The following is a 22,156-nucleotide window of genomic DNA, read 5'->3' on the forward strand; positions in this document are numbered from 1 at the left end:
CAGACGTCTGAAGAGGTTTGTGCACAGAGAAATATTGGATGATTGTCTTGGATGGTCTAAAAAAGCTTTTTTATTTTTGAAAATACACACATGGTGGAGAGGTACACACAGGGTGTGTTGAGGCAAAATAATCCCCACAGGAGTGTTTTGGAATGATGGCACAGAAGAACCTCTTCTGGTTCTCGATATAACTTCATGGATTTACAACATGGGATTTGTGGAGGTTTACACCTCCTACTGTGTATCAAAGAAATCTTTGAAGACGTAAGACATTTTTAAACTGTGCTTATAAACTGCGCTCAGTTGTAATGTCTATTTGATAAGATATTGAAAATGTATTTGACCATCTTTACCCTCTTTTTCTCATGCATTTTTCAGCGCCACTCCTGTTTAGGTCTGCTTTTACCTGCAGTGCCTACAGCTCAGTTTATTAATACACAAACAAACCAACCAAAACTCATCTTAACCCGTTCCTTGCATTGTGCTGTGAGTGTTTGACTAAGCTCCAGTGTTTCTAACTATCACTGCCATATGATGAACCCAAGCGACATAGACTCCATTGAATCTTCATTATCTTTAACACCTCCTCCCACAAATCTCTCTCAATGTCACCAATATGTGTCCACTCACCCCCCTTTAAGACTTTCTCCGTGTCCCCAGCGTCCATCGTCCACATCCCCTACTCGTCTCTCTCCTTCCCTTCAACACACCTCTTCTTCTCCTTCTGTCTCTCCTGCTCGTCTCTCACCAAGTCCCATTCTTGCCTTTTCCTCATCGCCAACTCTCCAGCTTCCTTCATCACCATCCTCCTCTGTGGGTGTGTCCCCTAGCCCATCTCCCGTCTCTTCTTCTTCTCCTGTAATGCACCTTTCCACTTGTCCTCCACGGCTCCATTCATCAGCCTCTACAAGGCTTTCTCCAACTTCACAACTGCTCACCACTCTTAACCCTACTAGATTCTCCCCGTGCTCCACACCTCTTCCTTCTCCAGTTATGCTGAAAAAGCCCATCCACATCTCCTCGTTCAGTGACAGTGGGAGTCCTTTGGATCATGTAGAACTTTCAGTTCCATGCAGGTATGTGTCAGATCAGGCCCGTTACAGCTACGTCAAGTGGTGTTACAACTGTCCATCTGTTATTGAAGTCATAGCCATCAGTGGCTGGAAGTCTAAAACAGCATTACTGACAATCTCTCAGTCTTTAAAAATGGAAAGCTTGCCTTTCAAAAAATGAAAGCTTTAAACTGCAGTTGAAAATGTATCACTTAATAATCAATTTTACTATAAATGAAATACATCAAAAGGGTAGATTTGTGCACAATGCTCTATGTAATAGAGATTCAAGAATCTTTACATGCCAATATATTAAGTTTACTTTAACTCATTCATTTTGAAATGGTATTATTCTTTCCCTCCCCAGGAAAGGTCCATCCCTGTGGTCCTATCAAGTAGATCCACCTTTAATTTCAACCGAATCATCATCACTCAATGTCCTTGGCCAAACTGAGAACAAGACTGATAGCCTCTTAAAGTTATCTGTACACAATAACAAGCCGTCTCACACCCCTGCTATGCAGGATGAGAAATGGCCAGTGGAGAGTGAGGAGTCTAAACTGGCAACATTACAATTCAGTGAAAGACGGGCGAAGTCAATTCCTATCTCCAACACAAGGATTCCACAAACATTAACGAAACAAAGACATGGACAGTTGGCTAAGCCTCAATACCAGGATGTCAATTTGAAAAACACATTTCCTGCACATCCAAAGGAAAGTATGACTCCTCAAAATCTGAGACACATAGGAAAAGAACAGCAGCCGCTTGCATCCCACAGAAAGAGACATCTCACCCAAGATCCCGTCTTGATTCAGGCCCGTCTTGGGTTGAACAAAACAGGCAGGAGTGCAAACTCCAACTCAAGGGTTCCTCACAACAATGTAAAGTCAAATACAAACCAAGGACACTTCAAGCTTGTGAAAGATAGAACTCAGACTGGTGTTGCCATGTTGCCTCAATCCAGACAATTAATTTCTGCTCAATCTCAGAAGGGAAATGAGTCATCAAAGCTTCATAACAGACTTCAGAAGTCTCCAAAATCTCAAAGACCTCTAGGAGAAAATGATAGGAACCTACCTGCCAGTCAGCTGAAACCAACTTCTACAACTGATTCTGAAGATCAGAAAGGGTTCAATCTTCCTTCTTTTAAAGAGGATGAACAATTTCTAAAAGCATCTATAACAGAGGCGTCCTCATCTTCAATCAAAGTTCTAAACAGTTCAGAGATGTTTCCACTTTCAACTGCAAGTGTTTCACAACAAGACATTGCAGACCACGAAGAGGGGACCAACCTTTCTCTGTTTGATCTAAAGACAAGTGAAGTTCACAGCCAGGATCCTACATCTCACCGCAGCCCTCAGCTTACAGCTTCAGAGACAAAGATACAGCCCGGTACAGAAACAATTCCTGGTCAATCCAAACAGAAAGATGGCATCCAGTTACCTTTGAGGAGCCATGGTTCTTTTTCTGAAGCTCACCAACTGGTCAAAGCCTGTAGACAAGAACCTTACACTACATCAATTTATACATATGCTCCTAAACAACCCAACCAGACTGTGCACTGTCCTTTGAAGAACAGGGCCTGTAGACATATGATCAAAGAAGCAGGAAGTTTATCTGACAGTGAGCCCACATATCTGGCGTCTGCCCCAGCATGGAAGAAAGCTTTCCTCTCTGACCATGCACGGAGCAAAGTAGCTCGACTGAAGAATGTCTCTAAGTCGTTGAAAAAAAGCCACAATGATTCTGATACTGATTCTTCTAAATCTAACTCAAGTAGAACAAGCTCCCAAGAGGATGACCAGACTTCAAGGTTACTAAGAAAGCGCAGTAACACACAGTCCACTTGCATGGCACCAGCCAGGAATCAGAAGAGTCAACTGGATTCCACTGACCTACCCCAGGTTCCCACCTCCCTTCAGAACCCAAATACACACTCTGACCCATACACACACACAGACAAACCAGAATGTTCCACAAATGAATGGATTCCCCAGTTGCCATTCACTTTAGACCCTCAGCAACACTCTGACAGAGCACCGAAACCATTGTTAAAAATGAGCAATCAACCAAAATACAATTTGAAAGTAGAAGAAATTAACTTCACTGGATTACACCAAGAGAAAGATTTTCTAACTTGGGCGATGTCTGCTGTTGAGGAGGTGCCTTATCCTGGTGTATCTGTATCTACAGGTGAGTGCAAGACTCATAAAAGAAGAATTACAAAAGTAATTTGAGGACAGTGATCCTTTAATTCAGCTTTGATTAGGATTACAGTAGCTGAGACTTAATGTTTTTAAAGGTTTACGTGAAAGTCTGTTGTTTATATACATATTACCGTACTGAAAAGCTATATATGTAATCCTACATTTATTCATTCATTCATTCATTGTCTGTAAGTGCTTATCCAGTTCAGGGTCACGGTGGGTCCGGAGCCTACCCGGAATCATTGGGCGCAAGGCGGGAATACACCCTGGAGGGGGCCCTCTCTTACATACGCCATTTAATGTAGCTGCTACTAGATAGTGCACCAACTCTGAAGAGTAGTATGTCTGCGGTAACGTAAAGAGCGGAGGGCCTTCTTATCAAGCCACATGCACACATGCCTTCACTCAAGAAGATAAGCAGGCTCTAAGGCAAGAGCTAGTCTCTCACAGACATACTGTACACGGCCATGTACAGTAGACTGACATGCAACCGGCCGGTAATGAAGTATGCAGGTGGTACACACACAAAAAGAGTGTGCACCAGAATGTGCAGTCTGGGACCACAAAGCTGTAAAATGTGAGTAGGTGGTAGAGGGAATAATCTGGTCTGTGTTGCTAAATGCGGTTTGAGCCTTTGGCAATTGTACTGAAGGACTTCAGATGCTAATGTTTGCATGTGTTGTAGCCTAGCATGATAACCATGATTAGTTTTACAGTATTTTCATGAACCACATAATGACCAATGTTTGAATACATATTTTGTATCTCCATGTTTTGCACCTTTTTGACCATGAAACATTACGCACTAAGCTGTCTAGAAATATTGGAACAGAATATTTGGCCTTGTACTAAAGCACACTTGATGTGAAACTGTTAGCTTCATGGGAAGGCCATATCTGGAGAAATATAACAGAATAATTCCTCATTTTATATATCAAATTTGGATGACCAAATATAATTGAGCAGTTACGTTTTTTTCTAGGTAACCCAGTTTCACTCCTATTTCTGATATAGTGAAACAAGAATGGATTTTGGGACATAGTCACATAGTTTCATTTCACACACACACACACACACACACACACACACACACACACACACACACAAAGTATGTTAATATTGTGTATTTTTATATGTTACAATGATATATATATAACATATAAATACACAATAATAACATACTGTTTATAGACCGATCAGTGTAAAAAACAACAACATGGCAAAACACCAGCTTTTTTCAGTTAAGACACTGTGCAACAAATGTGTTCAAGATTCCATCAGACAATGAAATGTAAGTCTAGAAAGTTACTTGATGCCATTAGACATTTCACCCTAGTGTAGGTCTCTTTCATCCTTTTTCTTGATCGAGAATCAAAGAGAGATTTGGGCTTATCAGAATATTTAGTATATTATAAAGAAACAGTAATATACAGGGGGGAAATCAGAATCGATTAAATAGTTTGGTAAATGTGAACAAAAGTGCATAGAAGTTTGTACAGCTCTGGCTTGGTGTGTACAGAAGCTTAGGTTTCAAATATATTAGTACATTTGGTTTATATATATATAAATATTTATCCTAACTGCTGTTGCTATGTATATGATTTTTTATTTTATTTTATATTTTGTTTTATTTTATTTTTTATTATTTTATAGTCTGTTGCTTTAAACACGCTATAATCATACTGTAATCAAAATGTAGCTATTCACATTTCTTGACAGAATGTTTAAATACAGTTAGTTAAAAAGTAAAATACCGCGCTATGTTTATTTACTGTTTATCTAAATAAACCTAAGCGACCGCAAAATCTGTCCAGTCAGGTGAAGCAGATGGGCAGTTCTGCGCATGCGCGCTGCATCACGCCGTCTCCCCCTCCTGTCTCCTTAGTAACGGAAGAAAGAAAAGGAGGAGTAGAGAGGAGTGTGAGCCCAAAGAGAAAGAAAGGAGGAACAGGAGAGGAGGAATACGTATCTATCTCTCTAATAAAGGCGCGTATATCTTTCCGCTTGTGTTTGGTAAGCGGTGTAAAGGCTTTAGGCTCCGCCTTTCTTTGATTAACAGCGAGGAATTGAACGTTATTTACAGCAGTCGGTAAGTGAGCGTTCAGCCTTTCATATCAAACCAGTGATGGACAGAATACTCGTCCACTCTGTTTATTTATAGTTCTGCTGCCTACATCCACATCCCTCCATTTTCCTGAGAGTAATAACGAGATCTGCGTTTACACGTAGAACAGGGTTCACCCTCTTAGTCGATGTATCTTGGTGCAAATTACCATACCTCCATTAATAATCCGATTAAAGGTGCTGTATGTAAGGATGGGTTATATATTGATGGTTTAAGAGACATATGGCATGAATTTAGGACATGTGTCCACTGGGATGCAGGGCCAGTGGAAAAAACCCTTAATCCTATTTACAGTGCATGTGTTTTAAGTGGTTCACAGGGTTTAAAGAGATGAACAAAATCTCTTTTTATTAGTAAGGATTAAAAATCAACATGTTAAAACATTGCTAAAGACAGCAGTCATACTTGTAGCTGTGGGATTTCTCTCCTCTGAGGAATTGTGTGCCTAAAACTGGTTTTAGGGCTTTCGTGCAAGTCCTTGGCCTAGTTATCAAAATAATACACCAGTAAAAAAAATCTAATCAAAAAACCTTTCCCACTTTTTACCCCAGTGTAGTCACTTAACCAAAATAAATCTGGTGTCTGTAGTTTTGGACTGATGCTACTGGGCTAATGTAGCTAACAAGTAGAGTCTATTTCACCTAGCATCTGTAGTAGCCTGGGGTACATCAGTGTGGAATTTATGGGCCTATGCCTATTTACAGTATCTAAAACTTCAATTATATAAACATAAGGTGTTTTCAAGACTTTTAAAGTTGCCCGTTTACAAACTCTGCATTTAAAAGTAGTTAAGACATTACTGAATGGTAGAGCATCAAATTTAATTTACAGCTCTTATAAATTTCACCCCTCTTAATTGTGTTTTTGATATCGAAACTACTAATTGTTCTGTTCTGTGTAGATTATATTGACCTTGGATTAGCATTATAGATAAATGCAGTATTGTAAGGAGGGCCATTCAAGGACCTAAAACTTTATTAGTTTTATATCCCCACTGAAAACAATTTTCAGGCAAAACACACCTCGTACATTTTGTGAAAGGATAATGTTATGTATTTTACCTGAATGTCCTGGATGTGGTTGAACTATATTTCTCCTGAATGTGGAACCGTTTACTTTTAAATGATTTCCTGAGGGAATTTTTTAATGCCTTACCCTTGCTCTCTGGCTCCAGACATGTCAGAAATCGTGCCCCCAGAAGTGAGACCCAAACCAGCTGTCCCTGCCAAGCCCTCTCATGTGGCACCACCTGCTAGCGTTCCCCATGTGCCCCCCCACGTCTCAGGGGCCGGAGGTCAAGGGTCAGGAGGAGGCTCCACGTTGCTAGGATACGTTGGGATAGACACCATCATTGAGCAGATGAGGAAGAAGACGATGAAGACAGGCTTTGATTTCAATATCATGGTTGTTGGTACGTGAAAACCTGTAGTTGCACACGGCTTTGCACTCTGTTGTTGGAGTAGGTCGTAGTTGAGGAGCAGATTCCTTACACTGAAGCTACAAGGCTAACATAGCTATCATGCAAATTATATGACTACACCCCTGTCATTGCTTAGCCAAGTATACTTTCTTATAATGTCTTTTATTTTTGTCTGTAAAAGCAGAAAAAATTACAGATGAAGGTCAGAATTCAAAATGGTTACTACTGCCATTAGAAAACTAATGAAGCACCTGTCTGACACCAAACATGTCTGGGCTGATTGACTACATTTGGGTCAAGTGGACAAATCTATTTATCTAATTAGTACAGAAGGAAAGACCTCAAGAATCACAAGCTTTGTGCAAATCTGAAGTGCCAGGAAACACGGCGTAGGATATATTTTACTTCACCTTGTTCATTCCATCATTCCTTCATTCTCTTGCTTTCTCTCTCTATTCTATTCCCTTTCTTTGTCTAATTCCTATAGGTCAGAGTGGCTTGGGAAAGTCGACTCTAGTCAACACTTTGTTTAAGTCTCAGGTGAGCAGGCGAAGCTCCGGCTGGAGCTGTGACGAGAAGATCCCCAAAACTGTGGAGATCAGATGTGTGTCCCATGGTAAGAGAACAAGATCTTTCTTTAGTAGTGAAGCATTCCTTCACTCCTAGCCATACCTACATTTGGGCAAAAGCCTCAGACTGAAGTGTTCAGTGAGGTGAGGAACATACTGGGGAACAAAAAGAAGTAAAGAAGTCTGGAGTACCCTGTCCAGTTTGTTCTAGTTAGTACTGTGTCCAAAATAACTTTGCAGAGGTCACAACACTATTCAATATGATTCATTGACTAGAAAAATCCTAATCTCTTCTTTGACGTGAAGTCTCATCTTGGAGACAAGGGCTTTTTGTCTGTAAGGATGTTGACAGACTTGTAGTTACTCTGGCATGTGGTCCATCCTAGGCACTGACAGAGGCCTAATGTTCAGAGGTCTTTAGGTGCCAAAATATTTGCACAGCTGGCAAACAGTAGCACATGGCATTCAGCACAGAGAGCTCCACTGCTGTGTAGGCTATATGTTTCATATTTGTTGAATGTGTAGGCAGTTGTAGTTAAATGGGATTGGGCAACAGGTCTAATCCTGGAGGAGAGGACTAGGCTTCTGTTTTACATTCTTTACGCAGGGACAAGAAAAGCTGCTTTTGTTTGGTTTTTTTTGGAAAGAATTTTTCCTTGTGTTTCTGTCTTTTGCAGTTGTCAGCTGTGAATCTTCCAGGGGTTTTGCTTGTAGTCTATGAAAAGCTTTTTTGTGCTGAGGTTGTCACTGCTTTGTCTTTGGACAAAAATATCTCTGAGGTTTAAAGCAGCTATTAGATCTGAGGCAGTGCTTCGTGTGTACCTTTCAAAAGCCCTGATGAAACTAGCACAAGAGACTAGTCCTGGAATATACCGTATGTACCAGGTTATTGGTTAGTAAGTGTAATTAGCAGACCATTTTGCTTTAGTTTATCCACTGCCTCGTTCCAGATGATGTCAATGCTCTATGAATTGTTTTGACAAGACAAGACACATTTAAAAGAGAACAAGTGTCAGCCAAATTGCTGTAAAGTTTTAACTTTTAACTTCCAGTGTGTTTTCAGTTACTATTTAGAAAGAAGAACCGTATCAGCGTTATTGTTAAATGCTCTGTGTTCAAACTTTATTTACATTTGTTTGGAAAGACTAATTATTGGTTTGTTTTTGATGCTTTGAGGCATTGGTTGCTAAACGCTAATGTACAATATATGTGAAATATTGAAATACACTGGTGTAGAAGTACAATTAGGAGAAAAGACTATTCCTCAAAAGCTATTAGGGTTTATTTGAAAACATGTTACTGAATAAATGTAAACAATATATTTTTCTGACATTTTTAATATGCTAATTTGAGTATTATTGTGCTTGTTCATGTCACAGTGATTGAGGAAGGTGGTGTGAAAATGAAATTGACTGTGATTGACACTCCTGGATTTGGTGATCAAATCAACAATGAAAACTGGTGAGTGACTGTGTTTATTCATTAATCTTTTGTATCCACTTCATCTCCACCAGGGTTACAGTGGGTTTGGAACCACTGGGTATCATCGGGTGCAGTGCAGGGACACATCCTGTACAGAGCACTTGGCTAGCACAGGGCATCACTCACTCACACACACCTATGGAAAATTTCACGTAGCCAATCCACCTAGCAAAACACCAGGAGCACACCCAACAAGACATGGGGAGAACACACCAAACTTTTCACATTGTGTGACCCTAGACAGGATTGGAACCCAGGACCACATGACCCTGTAGCCGTGTGGCAGTGACACTACCTGTTGTGCTACCGTACTCCCATTCAATGTATTTAGAGATGTATTCATTGTTGGGTTTTGAGTTGCAGCAAACAATAATTTAATACTCTTAGATGATTCAGCCTTTCCTGTTTTTGTAATTGGTTCAGTTTTGTGTTTCTAGCTGGGAGCCCATCTCTAAGTATATCAACGAGCAATATGAGAAGTTTTTAAAAGAGGAAGTGAATATTGCCCGTAAGAAACGCATCCCGGACACACGAGTACACTGCTGTCTGTACTTCATATCTCCAACCGGACACTCGTGAGTACATCTATCTTCCAAAATATCATTTAAAATCAGGAACGCTTATACTCCACAACAGGGAACTGCAGATTAGCAGTTGAATGACAATCATTTACTGGCATGAATTAGTGAAAATGTTCAGATCAATGCCTTTTGACATGAGAGAAATATTCTTTCTGCCTGAGAATTTGATATTAATTTATGATAGGAGTGCTTGGTTACTTTTTGAATGGCCAGTTAAACCCATGTGTCTGAAAGATTGACTAGGCTGCAGTGATCAAGCAAGGCTTACATTAGTTTCAGGCTTACAACGGTCACCGCAATAAGCTCCACTTTGGTCTATTAATCCCTCCCCCATGTCTATCCCACTCATACTCTCTCTTTTTCTGTCCCTGCTCTCTCTGGACCACTCTGTGCGTTTCCTCCTTTCCTTCTCTGTCTCAGGCTGAGGCAGCTGGATATTGAGTTCATGAAGCACTTGGGTCGAGCAGTCAACATCATCCCTGTAATCGCCAAATCAGATACACTGACCCCAGAAGAGAAGACGGAGTTCAAACAGAGGGTGAGAGAGACAGAGAGAGAGAGAAAGAGAGAGAGAGAGAAAGCAGACTCGGTGTGGATGGATAACTGGATGGCTAAACATATTTATGGATAGATATAATGTATATTTGTAGCCTCTTCACCTACTTACACTTACTTTACATTTTTTTGTTATTTTTATTGTAAATTCAGTAGCATAGCTTAGCAAAATTCAAACAAATGTTCATTTTTCCAGACAATCTAAAACATGTTTAGTGTCTGCAGTATGCTTCTTTAGTTTGGCACTAGAGCTAATGTAGCTCACAGCCAGTGGAAATGTATAGATGTTAGGTTGTGTAGACTGGGTACCTACAGATCTTCTCTTGGCTTAAAATGTGTCAGATTGTTGAATCTCAAATAGAGAATATACATATGTTGTTTCTGACGCTGTATGAATGTTTCTGTCCAAATGGACCAAAACTGCATAAAAATCCAGACTAAAAATTTGTGCTAGTACTTGGTTTTGTATCTTTTGTTTTTGTCGTTTTCTTAACCTTCCTACTGTGTTAGCTTTCTGTTACTATCTTATGTTAATGGATCGGTTTGGACCCGTGTCAGCCTAAATCAGCCATAAGTCCCCCTAAAAACAATTAATTATCAACCAATTTCTTTCTTACCTCTTGTTGACCTTGTTAGTTTTCCTTATCCATGAAAGGATTGGTTTAAATTTTTCATTGTTGTATACTGTAAACTGGAGATGTACACTCTACAAAACACAAACTCTAAACTGACTGGGCCTTACATGTCTGTCTTTCCTTGTTTTGTGAAACAGACAAAGATAGAAGCCCCTAACTGAAGCTCGAGTGGTTGTAGGAGGAGCCAGCTGTAGGCTGTTGGTGTATAGTGTGTTTATGTCTCCAGATTTGGCACTTGTTTTTGTTTTCAGATTTAAAATTATACCTGGGCCAGAATTAACCCTAACAACAGAAAAGCCATACTTTTAACAAGAGCATTTTATAATTTAGTAAAAAAAATACTATTTTGTTTAAATAGAAGTTGCTGACAAGGTCAAAAAGTCTTGATGCAATAAACAAATTTATGGAGCACTTGTTATAATATTCTTTGTTTTCCTTTCTTGCTCAGGTGAGGAAGGAGCTGGAGGTGTGTGGAATCGAATTTTATCCCCAGAAGGAATTTGATGAGGACTTGGAGGATAAGAGTGATAACGATAAGATCAGGGTAAACTATCAGATGATTGTCTTTTTTTGCGCTAGTGATAGAAATTACACTGTTACTTTGTATTTCTCTGTCTCATTACACTGTGCTGTGTTTAGTTCAGCAGTTTTTTTATTCATCTCTTGTTCTGTTTTTTTTTTTATCCTTTGTTGCTCTTGGTCAGTCCTGATCTTCCTTTGTCTCTTTCTATGACACATATCTGTCTCCTCTCATATGCAAGCTAATACACTAGCACTGTATGCTTCATTAAATCTGTCTCTGTGCAGGAGGCCATGCCCTTTGCAGTTGTGGGAAGTGACAAAGAGTACCAAGTCAATGGCAAACGAGTTCTTGGGAGGAAGACTCCATGGGGAATAGTAGAAGGTGTGTGTATGTGCATGCTGTGTCATTCTCTGGCTTGTCACCTAGATCATGTTATATGTAGCTAGAGGAGAATTGCCTGCATTAAATCACTCAACTGAGTGCATCCCTGATCTGACCCAGAAAAGTGGTTATATAAGAGTTTGAAACAAAATTATCAATGTGTGTCACTGGACAGATTTCTACACTGTTTAGCCTTTCTTCACTTACTTGTAGATTTTAGAGGCACCATATTTTAAAGACATAATATTTACAATTTAGACCATATATATCATATATGAAAAATAAGTTGCAACGTAAGCCTATTTTGACTTCAGTATAGATGTGATGTTACAGCCATGCATACATTTGTATATGAACACCCATTCGAAACAACAGAAACAGGGCTTGAACCTCAAGACTCTGAAGCTGTGCCACTGTGTTGTCCCTAAATTGTAGCCACAAGCCTACTTTTGAAGTAAATGACTCGTAACTAAACTTCATGTGATTGTGAAGTTACATATAATTCTGTCTCAGTACATTTTTAATGACTTGTTGGAACAAAGATTAAATGTATTATTATGGATTATGAGTCCTTTAAAACATCATTTGAGCACTCGCCAAGACATTACTTACATTCACAGAAACAGACCTGTTACTGCCATGCTGTAGGACAGTGCAAAGTTCTAACTAACAGCAGCCCTCTGGTCCAATCCTTGAACATACAGGGGACTTAGGGTTTGTGTGTGTATCCCGAGGCACCTAGTGTGCATGTGTTTATGTGTGTGTGTACACTGCCATGATATAGCTGACAGGGAGATGGGAGGCTTCCATCCGCTCCACTGAGTTTCTTTTGCCTGCAGGGAAGCAGATTGTGTGTGTGTGTGTGTGAGGAGAGAGAGAGAGAGAGAGAGAGAGAGAGAGAGAGAGAGAGAGAGAGAGAGAGAAACACTCAGTGAGAAAGCTAGTTATCGCTTCTCGTTGCCATTTCACAGCTGTGAGACATTTTGAGGGCATCTTTGATGCCTGTCATCATTGATTTACCTCCTACTTGTGACTAATATGTGATTATCTTCACAGATGCCATTCCCATGTTCTTTTTTTTTTTTTTTTTTTTTGATACCATTTTTAACAGGATTTTGTTGGTACAGCCCAATTTCCACCTCTCTCTGCTGGCCCTCAGTGGCCACTCCTCCTTCTCAGAATTATATATATTATTATTATTATTATTATTATTATTATTAAAGCATTCCAATTCAAATTTCCTCATAATAGTCTTTTCAAATGAACTAGAAGACTGTTGGCTCTATTTGATGTAAACCTAGTGACTGTTTGTTGTGCTGCTAGCAAGCAATGAGGAAACAAGGCAACTTTGTGGCAACTTTGATGTTGAAAAACCTGTCTCCTAATGCTAATAAAATAATAGTTTGTTATTTGTTGTTATTTATTAAATTACATTGAAGCATATTTAGCATTACTGTAGAAAACATGTAAAGTGCAAAAACAATGAGACCTCCAAAACAAGAAGAAATTGAATATTATGACTGTTTAAAAATATTTGATAAGATTGTGAACTCTTTTTCTCACCTCCAGTCGAGAACCCAAATCATTGTGAATTCTCTCTGCTACGGGACTTCCTGATCAGGTAAAGTGTTTATGGCATGAAATGCCATTATTTGTATTTAAAAACAAAAGAGTTTTATGTAAGAGTTTACATTGACACTACATTAACACATTAACTGCCTAGTAATAGAGTTAAATGTTATTATTTTGGCACTCTGCATTTTGTTCTTATTGTTATTATTAAATTTGTTTTTAACCAGTTGTTATGAAAGAAAGTGTTTGCAAATGGAGTGTGGACAAAAGATGCTCAATTGGAGAAATCACATTTCAAACAAGATTGTTAAGAAATGGTCTAGGAATAAAATGAATAAAGGCAAAACCATGAGCCCAAAGTGTAAATGAAATGTAAGACTGCAAAACGTTATCCACATTTTGTTTTACGATGTGAGCTACTGATGAAATATTTGTGTCATTCTGTTCAAGTTTGACTTGAATTGTGAAGAGTGTTGCCTTACTACACTAGGTGGCGATATGCACCTTTTTCTAAGTTGGGAGAAATAGTCTAGCTGTTCACTGTGAACAGGACACACAGGCAGGAGAGTTAGCAGAGTTAGCTGGCAAGTGGTTTTCATAGTTGAAATTAAAATATGAGGAAGCAAGAGTCAAGGAAGCAAGATAAGGTGCAGTCACACAGCTCCAAGGACCTGGAGGTTGTGGGTTCGAGTCCCACTCCGGGTGACTGTCTGTGAGGAGTGTGGTGTGTTTTCCCTGTGTCTGCATGGGTTTCCTCCGGGTGACTGTCTCTGAGGAGTGTGGTGTGTTCTCCCTGTGTCTGCATGGGTTTCCTCCGGGTGACTGTCTCTGAGGAGTGTGGTGTGTTCTCCCTGTGTCTGCATGGGTTTCCTCCGGGTGACTGTCTCTGAGGAGTGTGGTGTGTTCTCCCTGTGTCTGCATGGGTTTCCTCCAGGTGACTGTCTCTGAGGAGTGTGGTGTGTTCTCCCTGTGTCTGCATTGTTTTCCTCCGAGTGAATGTCTCTGAGGAGTGTGGTGTGTTCTCCCTGTGTCTGTGTGGGTTTCCTCTGGGTGACTGTCTGTGAGGAGGGTGGTGTGTTCTCCCTGTGTCTGCGTAGGTTTCCTCCGGGGGCTCCGGTTTCCTCCCACAGTCCAAAAACACACGTTGGTAGGTGGACTGGTGACTTAAAATGTTTTCATAGGTGTGAGTGTGTGAATGAATGTGTGTGTTGCCCTGTGAAGGACTGGCACCCCTCACCTTGTGCCCAATGATTCCAGATAGGCTCTGGACCCACCGCGACCCTGAACTGGATAAGGGTTACAGATAACGAATGAATGACAGAGTCTATAAGGAAAATGTTTTAGAAGAAGAAAAAATTGTGGCAAAAACTACTATTGTATAATTAGTTTGATTTCCTTATTGTAGAGCATTGTTTTTGTCAAGCTTTGTCGAAAGTGTTTTGCTACTGTCAACACCAACATATGTCACTGTCTAAAAAAAAAAGCTGACTACTTTTAATAGATCGAATCAGATCAAATACTGATTAAGAACTTTCTGGTTTCTCATAGGTCTCACCTACAGGACCTGAAGGAGGTCACCCACAACATCCACTATGAGACATATCGTGCCAAAAGACTCAACGACAATGGAGGACTCCACCCCATCTGCTCCAGCACTGACACACAGGATAGCAACCTGTGAGAGGGGGATGTCTAGAGAGAGTGAGAGACTGAGTGAGAGAGAGAGAGAGAGAGAGAGAGAGAGAGAGAGAGAGAGAGAGAGAGAGAGAGAGAGAGAGAGAGAGAAGGGAGATAAAAAAAAATGAGGAGGGAGACAGACCAAGAATAGGGAAAGCTAAAAGATAATAGCATCTCTTTCAGATAAATACATCAGAGCATGTTCTGATGATTTCATTGCTGTTGAGGTCTTGTCTTAATGCTTGTTTTTAACTGTCCAGGCACATTTGTCTTTAACTTTCATTACAGAACGCTTACTTTTTAGAGCTCCCTGCACTTCTTACAACATACAGTGTGTCTTCAACATGAGAGGGTGGTAGATAGTCTACCTGCAGCATTTCTGAACAGAATTTGGGTGTGCTATGTTATTGCCATTTACTTTGTCATCTGCTTTGCCATTTGTATTGCTCCTGCCTAAAGCCGTTATTCCCTAGTTTAGTGATTCTGCATATGGATTGGTTATTACACTGCCATTCAATTGCACTGATTATATAGGGGTCCAGAAGTCTCAAATCTTCAGCTTTGCTCAAAGACTTTGTCCTCTACCTGCCACACTAAGTCAGGAACTCAGAAAATGCACATTTACAAGCTTCAATAATAATATTCTGATGTGTAATATCTGTTTACTCCCATTTGATCAGTGTTTGAATTGCATCTCTATCTTGAAGCTGTGATTTTACAACAGTTTCCATTGATAAACTGATTTTTTCAGCTCAATTTCAGGAATCTCACTTTATTTTGTATGAAATTAACACACCAAGCACTAAGTAGTAATCTCTAATTATTCTGAACACAAGAAGTGTTTTTTGAAGGCTTATGCCCCTGTAGTATTTTGTATAGATATGTTTTTTTCTGTCCTATCTATTTGCATGTGTGTGTGTGTGTGTGTGTGTGTGTGAGAGAGAGAGAGAGAAAGTGTGTGTTTGAGGACATGTACACGTGAGAATGTGCCTTTTTCATCTTTGAGATTTTTTTTACTCCATTTGTGCCAATGTTTTTATCAGTATGTGTGTGCATTAACTGGTGCAAAATATTGTGAAATGTTTGCGTTTACAATGCTGTTAACCAGTTGATATTTCAGTCAAAGCACAGATCCATCAGAGACTTTACTTATTTACATTCCCAACAGCATTTTACCACTAAAGGTACACAATATCACTAGCTGTATCTCATCTCTACCCATTCTAATGGTCTCTTTTAACCCATAACCCTTTTGGATGCAAATACCTCCTTATTTATTTTAATATCAGTTATTTTTCTCATTAATGCTTTTTCGTGGAATATTAAATACATTTTAGTATTATTGCTAAGTATTGGTTTTATGTATTATTTATTACATTTTTATTTAATAAACGTGTTTTCCATCAGTTTGTTTGGCTTCATTTTGACTGTCCTAAAATGTTTTCCCTCGGGAGCAATAAAAACCAGCTGCAAATTCTGTCCAACATCAATGTGACCAGCAGGAGGAGATAAACTACACTGTACAAACAAGCGTTACTCCCTGTCCACAAGGGGGCGCTGTAGGTCTACATTTAATCTTAAAGTCAATCCACGTGTAAAAAAAACAGCTGGAGATGGCATGATGTTCGATGTTAGTCGTTTTGTGATGGACTTCGGACTAAGACGGTTAAAGTTATTTTTAATATGTAGCTATATCACTAGGCAGGATATGATTCACCCTTGTGTTTATGGATCTCTAAACTTGACTGAATATTAAGAACAATTGGTTGTGAACGAACAGAGTATAGGTTACATTTTTTTCAGTCTCTTGGCCATATTTGACTGTTTATACGAAATAATACAACAAAAATACTGTTGTGAATGCTGTACAGCTTTAAAACAAACAGACCATATGATCATGTTATGGTTTTAGGTTTTTACCTGGATTTCTCTACTTTAGACGTTAGAAAGAGTTCTGTGTCAGTATTCTATTTAATGTCTTTAAATAAACTATGTCTTTATTTAATTAATCTTTTGGAAATAAAGAATTTTAATGAACACTCTATAACTGTGTTATTGCAAAACAGGAATAGGCCATGGGGCTGTGTGGTGATGTTTAAAGATGAGATTTTCATGTGGATTCTTGTATACCGGGATTAACAGTCATTTAAAAATATCAAATCTCTCTTCTGTTGTGACTTTTGAGGTCTGCACGTGTTATTGTCTCGTGTTGTTTGTCTTTCTGGCGGCCATTTCGATGACTCCATCAGTGCTTGGTTTCCTCCTCCTTTCAGAGAAAAGGGGGAGGGGCCTATGCTTGTGCTTTTCCAAACTCATACAACAACATCAAAGACTGATGATCATTTTACCATTCCACATGATACAGGTTTAGCTTTTCAGAATTGTTTATTCACCATTTTATGTATTTTCTTATTGATTTTATTCTCTGATCCAGTATGAAGTCTTTGATACTTATTTGTTTTTTTTTGTGACTGGAGGACTTATGTTCGGAGCCATTACCTTTATACTAACCTGCAGAGTGAGATTTTTCAGATATACTCAAGTAGTACAAAGTCAAGGATTAAAAGTCAAATTGAAGCTAATAACCTGACAGCACATTGTATTGTTGAATGTCCTCACTTAACCTGTACACCCCAAATATATTTTCCCCCTCTAACAACTGAAAGCAGTAATCTGAATATGTAATACAGGAAAAAAAACATAATGCGCAGGTGGCATCTAAGAATAGGATAGCTTACAATATTTATAATATAGCTAAAATAAAAAACAAAATTCAGCGTTCATATGGGAAATCACCTAGAGGCCGTGTGTGGAACTGCAGAAGTCACGGTGGACATTTTAGACTGAAGAAAAACCTCAAGTCTAGTAGCATGTGGCATGGAAACAAAATGGCTGACTATATCATAAGAGCTGTCATCAAAATTACGTATTCAAACAGGCTCATGATTTTGTCCTTGTTAAATCATGAATCATTTTCACACATTTTAACATTAATTTGATACTTATCTATTTTCAGCGGAAAGAGTTTGACCCGTTACTGCGGAGTACTAGTCAACATATATTAGGTTTACTATCTAAAAATGTTTTGGATTCCATGAATGTGGTAAATCACAGAGTAAAGCAGTTTATACATAGTATACTGAACTTGAGATGAGTGTTTCATCATAATGATGATGAAAAATCTATCTGTGTTTGAAAGGGAATTTGAAATGGCCTAAAGAGATGTAAAAAAAAAAAGATAAAGTACAATATATCATGTTTTATATATTATATATTGTGTAATATTTATGGGTTTGTGAACAAAAATGCACCCTAAGTAAAGCTGAGGAGCTGTATGTATCCATTTATAAAGAAAAACTTAAATGATCGTTTCTATTTAGACAAAGGACTGCTGCAAAAGCATTTTTCTTGAACAATGCAATGGGTCTGAAAATAAGCTCCGCCCCAAAGCCCCCTCCCCCACTTCATCCACATGCAACTTTCATGCCTTATCACCCTTTTCATGCTAGAGAGACATGCGCGCTATTTAAATCGGTCTTTCTTGCGATTTATTCGATCCCCTTCCCCCCTAATCACTGAATCTACTCCCCTCAGTTCATTGGGGTAAAATTATCAGGGTATTTCCCAAGTGATCAGCTGGTCGCAGATGGAGCTGGCGGGAAGAACAGCCAGAGCAAGGGAGGAGGAGGGGCTGAAGTGGGGAGAGGGCGATCACAGCAAAAGTCACTCTGCAAAGCTTCAGTGAACTGAGTGAACCACGGTTTGTGTTGAAATACAACATACAAAAGCACTAAATAAAACTAAGCTAAGCTTAAAACCTATTCTAAATGAAATGTGCACAATATGCTATGATGATAATCGCTGAATGCCCATGAAAACCGCAAGCACATTTTGGTTTTATGAGATAACAAAAACCCTGCAATGAATACCCTTCAAGTGCTTCAGAGATTTTGCTTTTAATATGTAAAGGAAAACTCTTAATCCATGTTGAAAATACACATGCAAAGTGTTTTAATCCAAAATGAAGTATGAAAATGATAAATCTATATTTGGAATTCTAATTAAATGATTGAAATGTATCTCGCTCATAAACTCGTACGTACTCCCGTAGACTATTTAATTCCCACATGAGAAGGTTTGGCTAGTGAGAGTGTTAAAGCTACTTTGCGAACCCCACGCTTATCGCCCCACGTGTTTTCTCAGCGTTAATATCAGAGCGCTGTTAACGATCCCACGATTCGGTTTCTATGTGGCGTCATAATGAACTCAGGATTCCACGCTCCATGTGGACTTCAGCTCGCGCTTTTTTTCTGCTAACGTTCGTCAGTGTTGGGGGTGGTCCTTATTCTCTCTCACTGCCGCGAACCCGCGCTCCATATCCCTCCCCCTTTCGCGTTTGAACAGCCACAGAGCGCCGGGCTCTACACTGTTTCACACACACACACTCATACTCACACACAGCCGCACTGTGTACAGTCAGTCGAACTGTGAGCTCGTGCGACCGACTGTTCTTGATTCCGTCACAATCGTGCGTTGACTATACACGCGCATCCGCCGATTTCAAACGAATCGATTCGATTCGAATCGTTGAATGTGAACAAAAATCAAAGAGCGAGCATCGGTAAATTCCACCAGCGCGGGTTTCCTAGTCTCCCGTTTCATTCCTCTGAGTCCTGGAGACACGCTCGCGCTGCCGACCGGTGAAAACTCTCTGGTGAGTGCTTTATTTACACTTCACTAAACTTGTCGCTCTCATCTCGATCTGAGCTGGTTGTTGAATTCTCTCGTGTTTACATTTGAACTCGTTCTCGTTTACACTGTAGTCATCTGCTGCTCCTTGACCGCATTTCAGCCGGTGTGCTACGTTATGTGTTGACCACTTGGGTTAGCCGGTTTAGCTAGTTTAAATAGCCCTTTTTGAGAACTAGCCTTTGGATCACTAGCTGGTAGTATTAACTAGTATTCTGATACCCTCTGTTTTTTATTGTCAGTAAAATGTTTGCTTTCTGAAAAGAATATTAATTTTTACTTTTATTAAACATAATTTGTAGACATAGCTGTTCATTATATTGTTTAAATTAATGAAGGACAAACCACTAGAAACCAATCAAAAATCAAATCCCGTTAACCTCACTGTAAAGTTGAGAATGTTTTGTTTCTGTTTCTTATGAAACATTTATATATATATATATATATATATATATATAAATTGTGATTCAGCATTTACCGTAGAGCAAAGAATTTTCTTCATTGAATCTACTTCATGTTATTAAACAGTCATTATACTGACACCTAATGGCTTAGATGTATCAGCTGTTTTATATATGGTCCTCTACCCACTATTACCTACACTACTCACTATATAGTGTGCAATGATTAGGGAGCTGTATATAGGAGGATTGTGAACGATTTCAGACACTACTTCATATAGGTTTTTACAGAACAGTTGAGTGTATTATAATTATCCGCTATCCGATTGTGTATATCAATTGTACGCTACTTATTGCAGTGCATTGTGGAAATGTGCAAGTACAATGAAAATACACTGCCACAAAATAACAGATCCCTAAAATTGTCTAAAATACGATAATAAAATTTGTTTATATATATATTTCATTTTGCAGTCGCTAAAGCTGCTTTAAAGTGGTACTTGCAGAAATGTTTATGTCCAGTAAAACTGCATGTAGATCTTCAGACATTGTTTGCTCCTTTTAAATATAGCATTCGAATTAGCATAAAACCAGCATGTCTAAAAACATGTAACACAGCAAGTAAATTCTGCTAAATGCAGAACACTTGAACTGTGAACTTAAATTGCTCACTAAAGAAAACAAACAAACAAACAAAATAGATATAGGCCTTCCTTCTAATTCAACCTGCTGACTTACTGTATAACAAACTGCATAACGTATATGCACCATTTTATTAATAAGTAGCCAATGTCATTGTGAGCGTTATTACTTGTACATTTTGAATTGGCGTCTGTGTCGATTTGCTGTTACTGCCAGGTAAAGAACAAATAAAATCATGGTGCTTTTCCATCGTGAGTCCCTGCTCCTAGTAGCAGGTTTTTGAGGCAACAGTATATTTACCTCAAGTTCTGTCATATTTTCATACAGCCCATGATGTCCAAAGCGATGGTTGATGAAATCTCTCGCTATTAATTTACTGTTATCTGGCAGTTTGTAGAGTAGTGAAGAAGAGTTCATATTCCCTCACCTTGATCCTCGTTTGACCAGTTGCCAAACAACCAGATTTGTTGCTGTTTGCATGTGAGGTGTGCATAAGACTATGACATAGGGTACAGTGTAGGTTATGTGGTACCTATGGCATAATTACAATGTAGACAAGACACAGGAGCATAAGTTGGCAACATACACAATGTCAATCAAAAACACTTTTTTCACAATTCGGAGGATGTTTCCACACCATTTGCTGCTCTCCAGTATGTTTGCGTGCTGGAAACTGGTCTAATGTGTTTACAAAGCGCCACTGTCTGTAAATGGGTAAAAAACGAAAGGGCCTCAAAGATTACTCAAACTGGAAATTTCTTCAAGTTCTGGAGATAGCTAACTGGTTTACTGAAGTCAAGTTACAAAGGAGTTTCTGTGGTAATTCAAATTGTAAATAAAACACACAAACAACAGTTTTTTCCTCCACATACTGTTCCACCTTAAAAGACGTGGAGCTTCTGAACATAAACAAACCAGAGGGAACTGCATTTCCAGTCATAGATGTAACCTTCAAAGCTAAATGTTTCTGTTTTTGTCTTTATTACAATAACATATATCCTACTGTAAATGGGTAATAATGTGACAAAGTTCTTTTCACACTCTGGTGCATTACTGACATAGCTTTGCTACTAATACTCAAACTTTGCATCATTTACACTTGCAGCCCCTTAAATGTTACCAGGATTGTCATACCGACATTGCACTGTTTGATTGCAGACAGTCATTTGAATTCGAACAAATTAACCTGCAAAATGCCCTGTGAAGGACTGGTGCCCCCTCCAGGGTGTATTCCCGCCTTGCGTCCAATGATTCCAGGTAGGCTCTGGACCCACCGCGACCCTGAACTGGATAAGCGGTTACAGATAATGAATGAATAACCTGCAAAATATGCTACAGTCAATCTGTAGCAGCAGATTATTTTAACGCCACAGATCTTCAGAACCATCTACCATCCAGCAGAACTTTCTAGAATGCAGTTCCACCCATGTCCCTGCCATGGATCTTATTTTTTCATTAAAGCTACTTTCTCTGGTTCCACCAAGTGTGGAACTACTTGAACTTGATGGCAGTTAAGATAGATGCCAGTTACCTGAAGTGAGTACACTTGATAAGGCATTTTCAAAATCTTTCCAGGTTATAC

At 39.1% G+C, this 22,156-nt stretch overlaps 2 protein-coding genes across 4 annotated transcripts in view; both read left to right on the forward strand.

Moving 5' to 3' along the window:
- Positions 1-3,728: 3,728 nt before the first annotated feature.
- septin3 (septin 3) lies at positions 3,729-16,683 on the forward strand. 2 transcript variants are annotated; one of them, XM_066661205.1, is made up of 10 exons: positions 3,729-3,839; positions 6,562-6,798; positions 7,295-7,423; positions 8,756-8,837; positions 9,296-9,433; positions 9,860-9,977; positions 11,078-11,173; positions 11,437-11,533; positions 13,103-13,154; positions 14,654-16,683. In XM_066661205.1, exons 1-10 carry the CDS (start codon positions 3,770-3,772, stop codon positions 14,784-14,786), a joined length of 1,152 nt encoding a protein of 383 aa, XP_066517302.1. In that variant the 5' UTR covers positions 3,729-3,769; the 3' UTR covers positions 14,787-16,683. The 2 variants fall into 2 exon arrangements, with proteins under 2 accessions (XP_066517302.1, XP_066517303.1); XM_066661206.1 differs by lacking the exon at positions 3,729-3,839 and adding an exon at positions 5,164-5,351 and having other exon boundaries at positions 14,654-16,682.
- Positions 16,684-19,195: 2,512 nt separating this feature from the next.
- Positions 19,196-22,156, forward strand: part of atf7ip (activating transcription factor 7 interacting protein) — a 39,816-nt gene continuing 36,855 nt past the window's right edge. For both annotated transcript variants that reach the window (XM_066661201.1, XM_066661203.1), the window contains exon 1: positions 19,196-19,496. The gene's annotated coding sequence lies outside the window, so the exon portion shown is untranslated. The remainder of the gene's footprint in view (positions 19,497-22,156) is intronic.

This window comes from Hoplias malabaricus, chromosome 2 (assembly GCF_029633855.1).
Source record: "Hoplias malabaricus isolate fHopMal1 chromosome 2, fHopMal1.hap1, whole genome shotgun sequence".
Taxonomy (NCBI): Eukaryota; Metazoa; Chordata; class Actinopteri; order Characiformes; family Erythrinidae; genus Hoplias; species Hoplias malabaricus.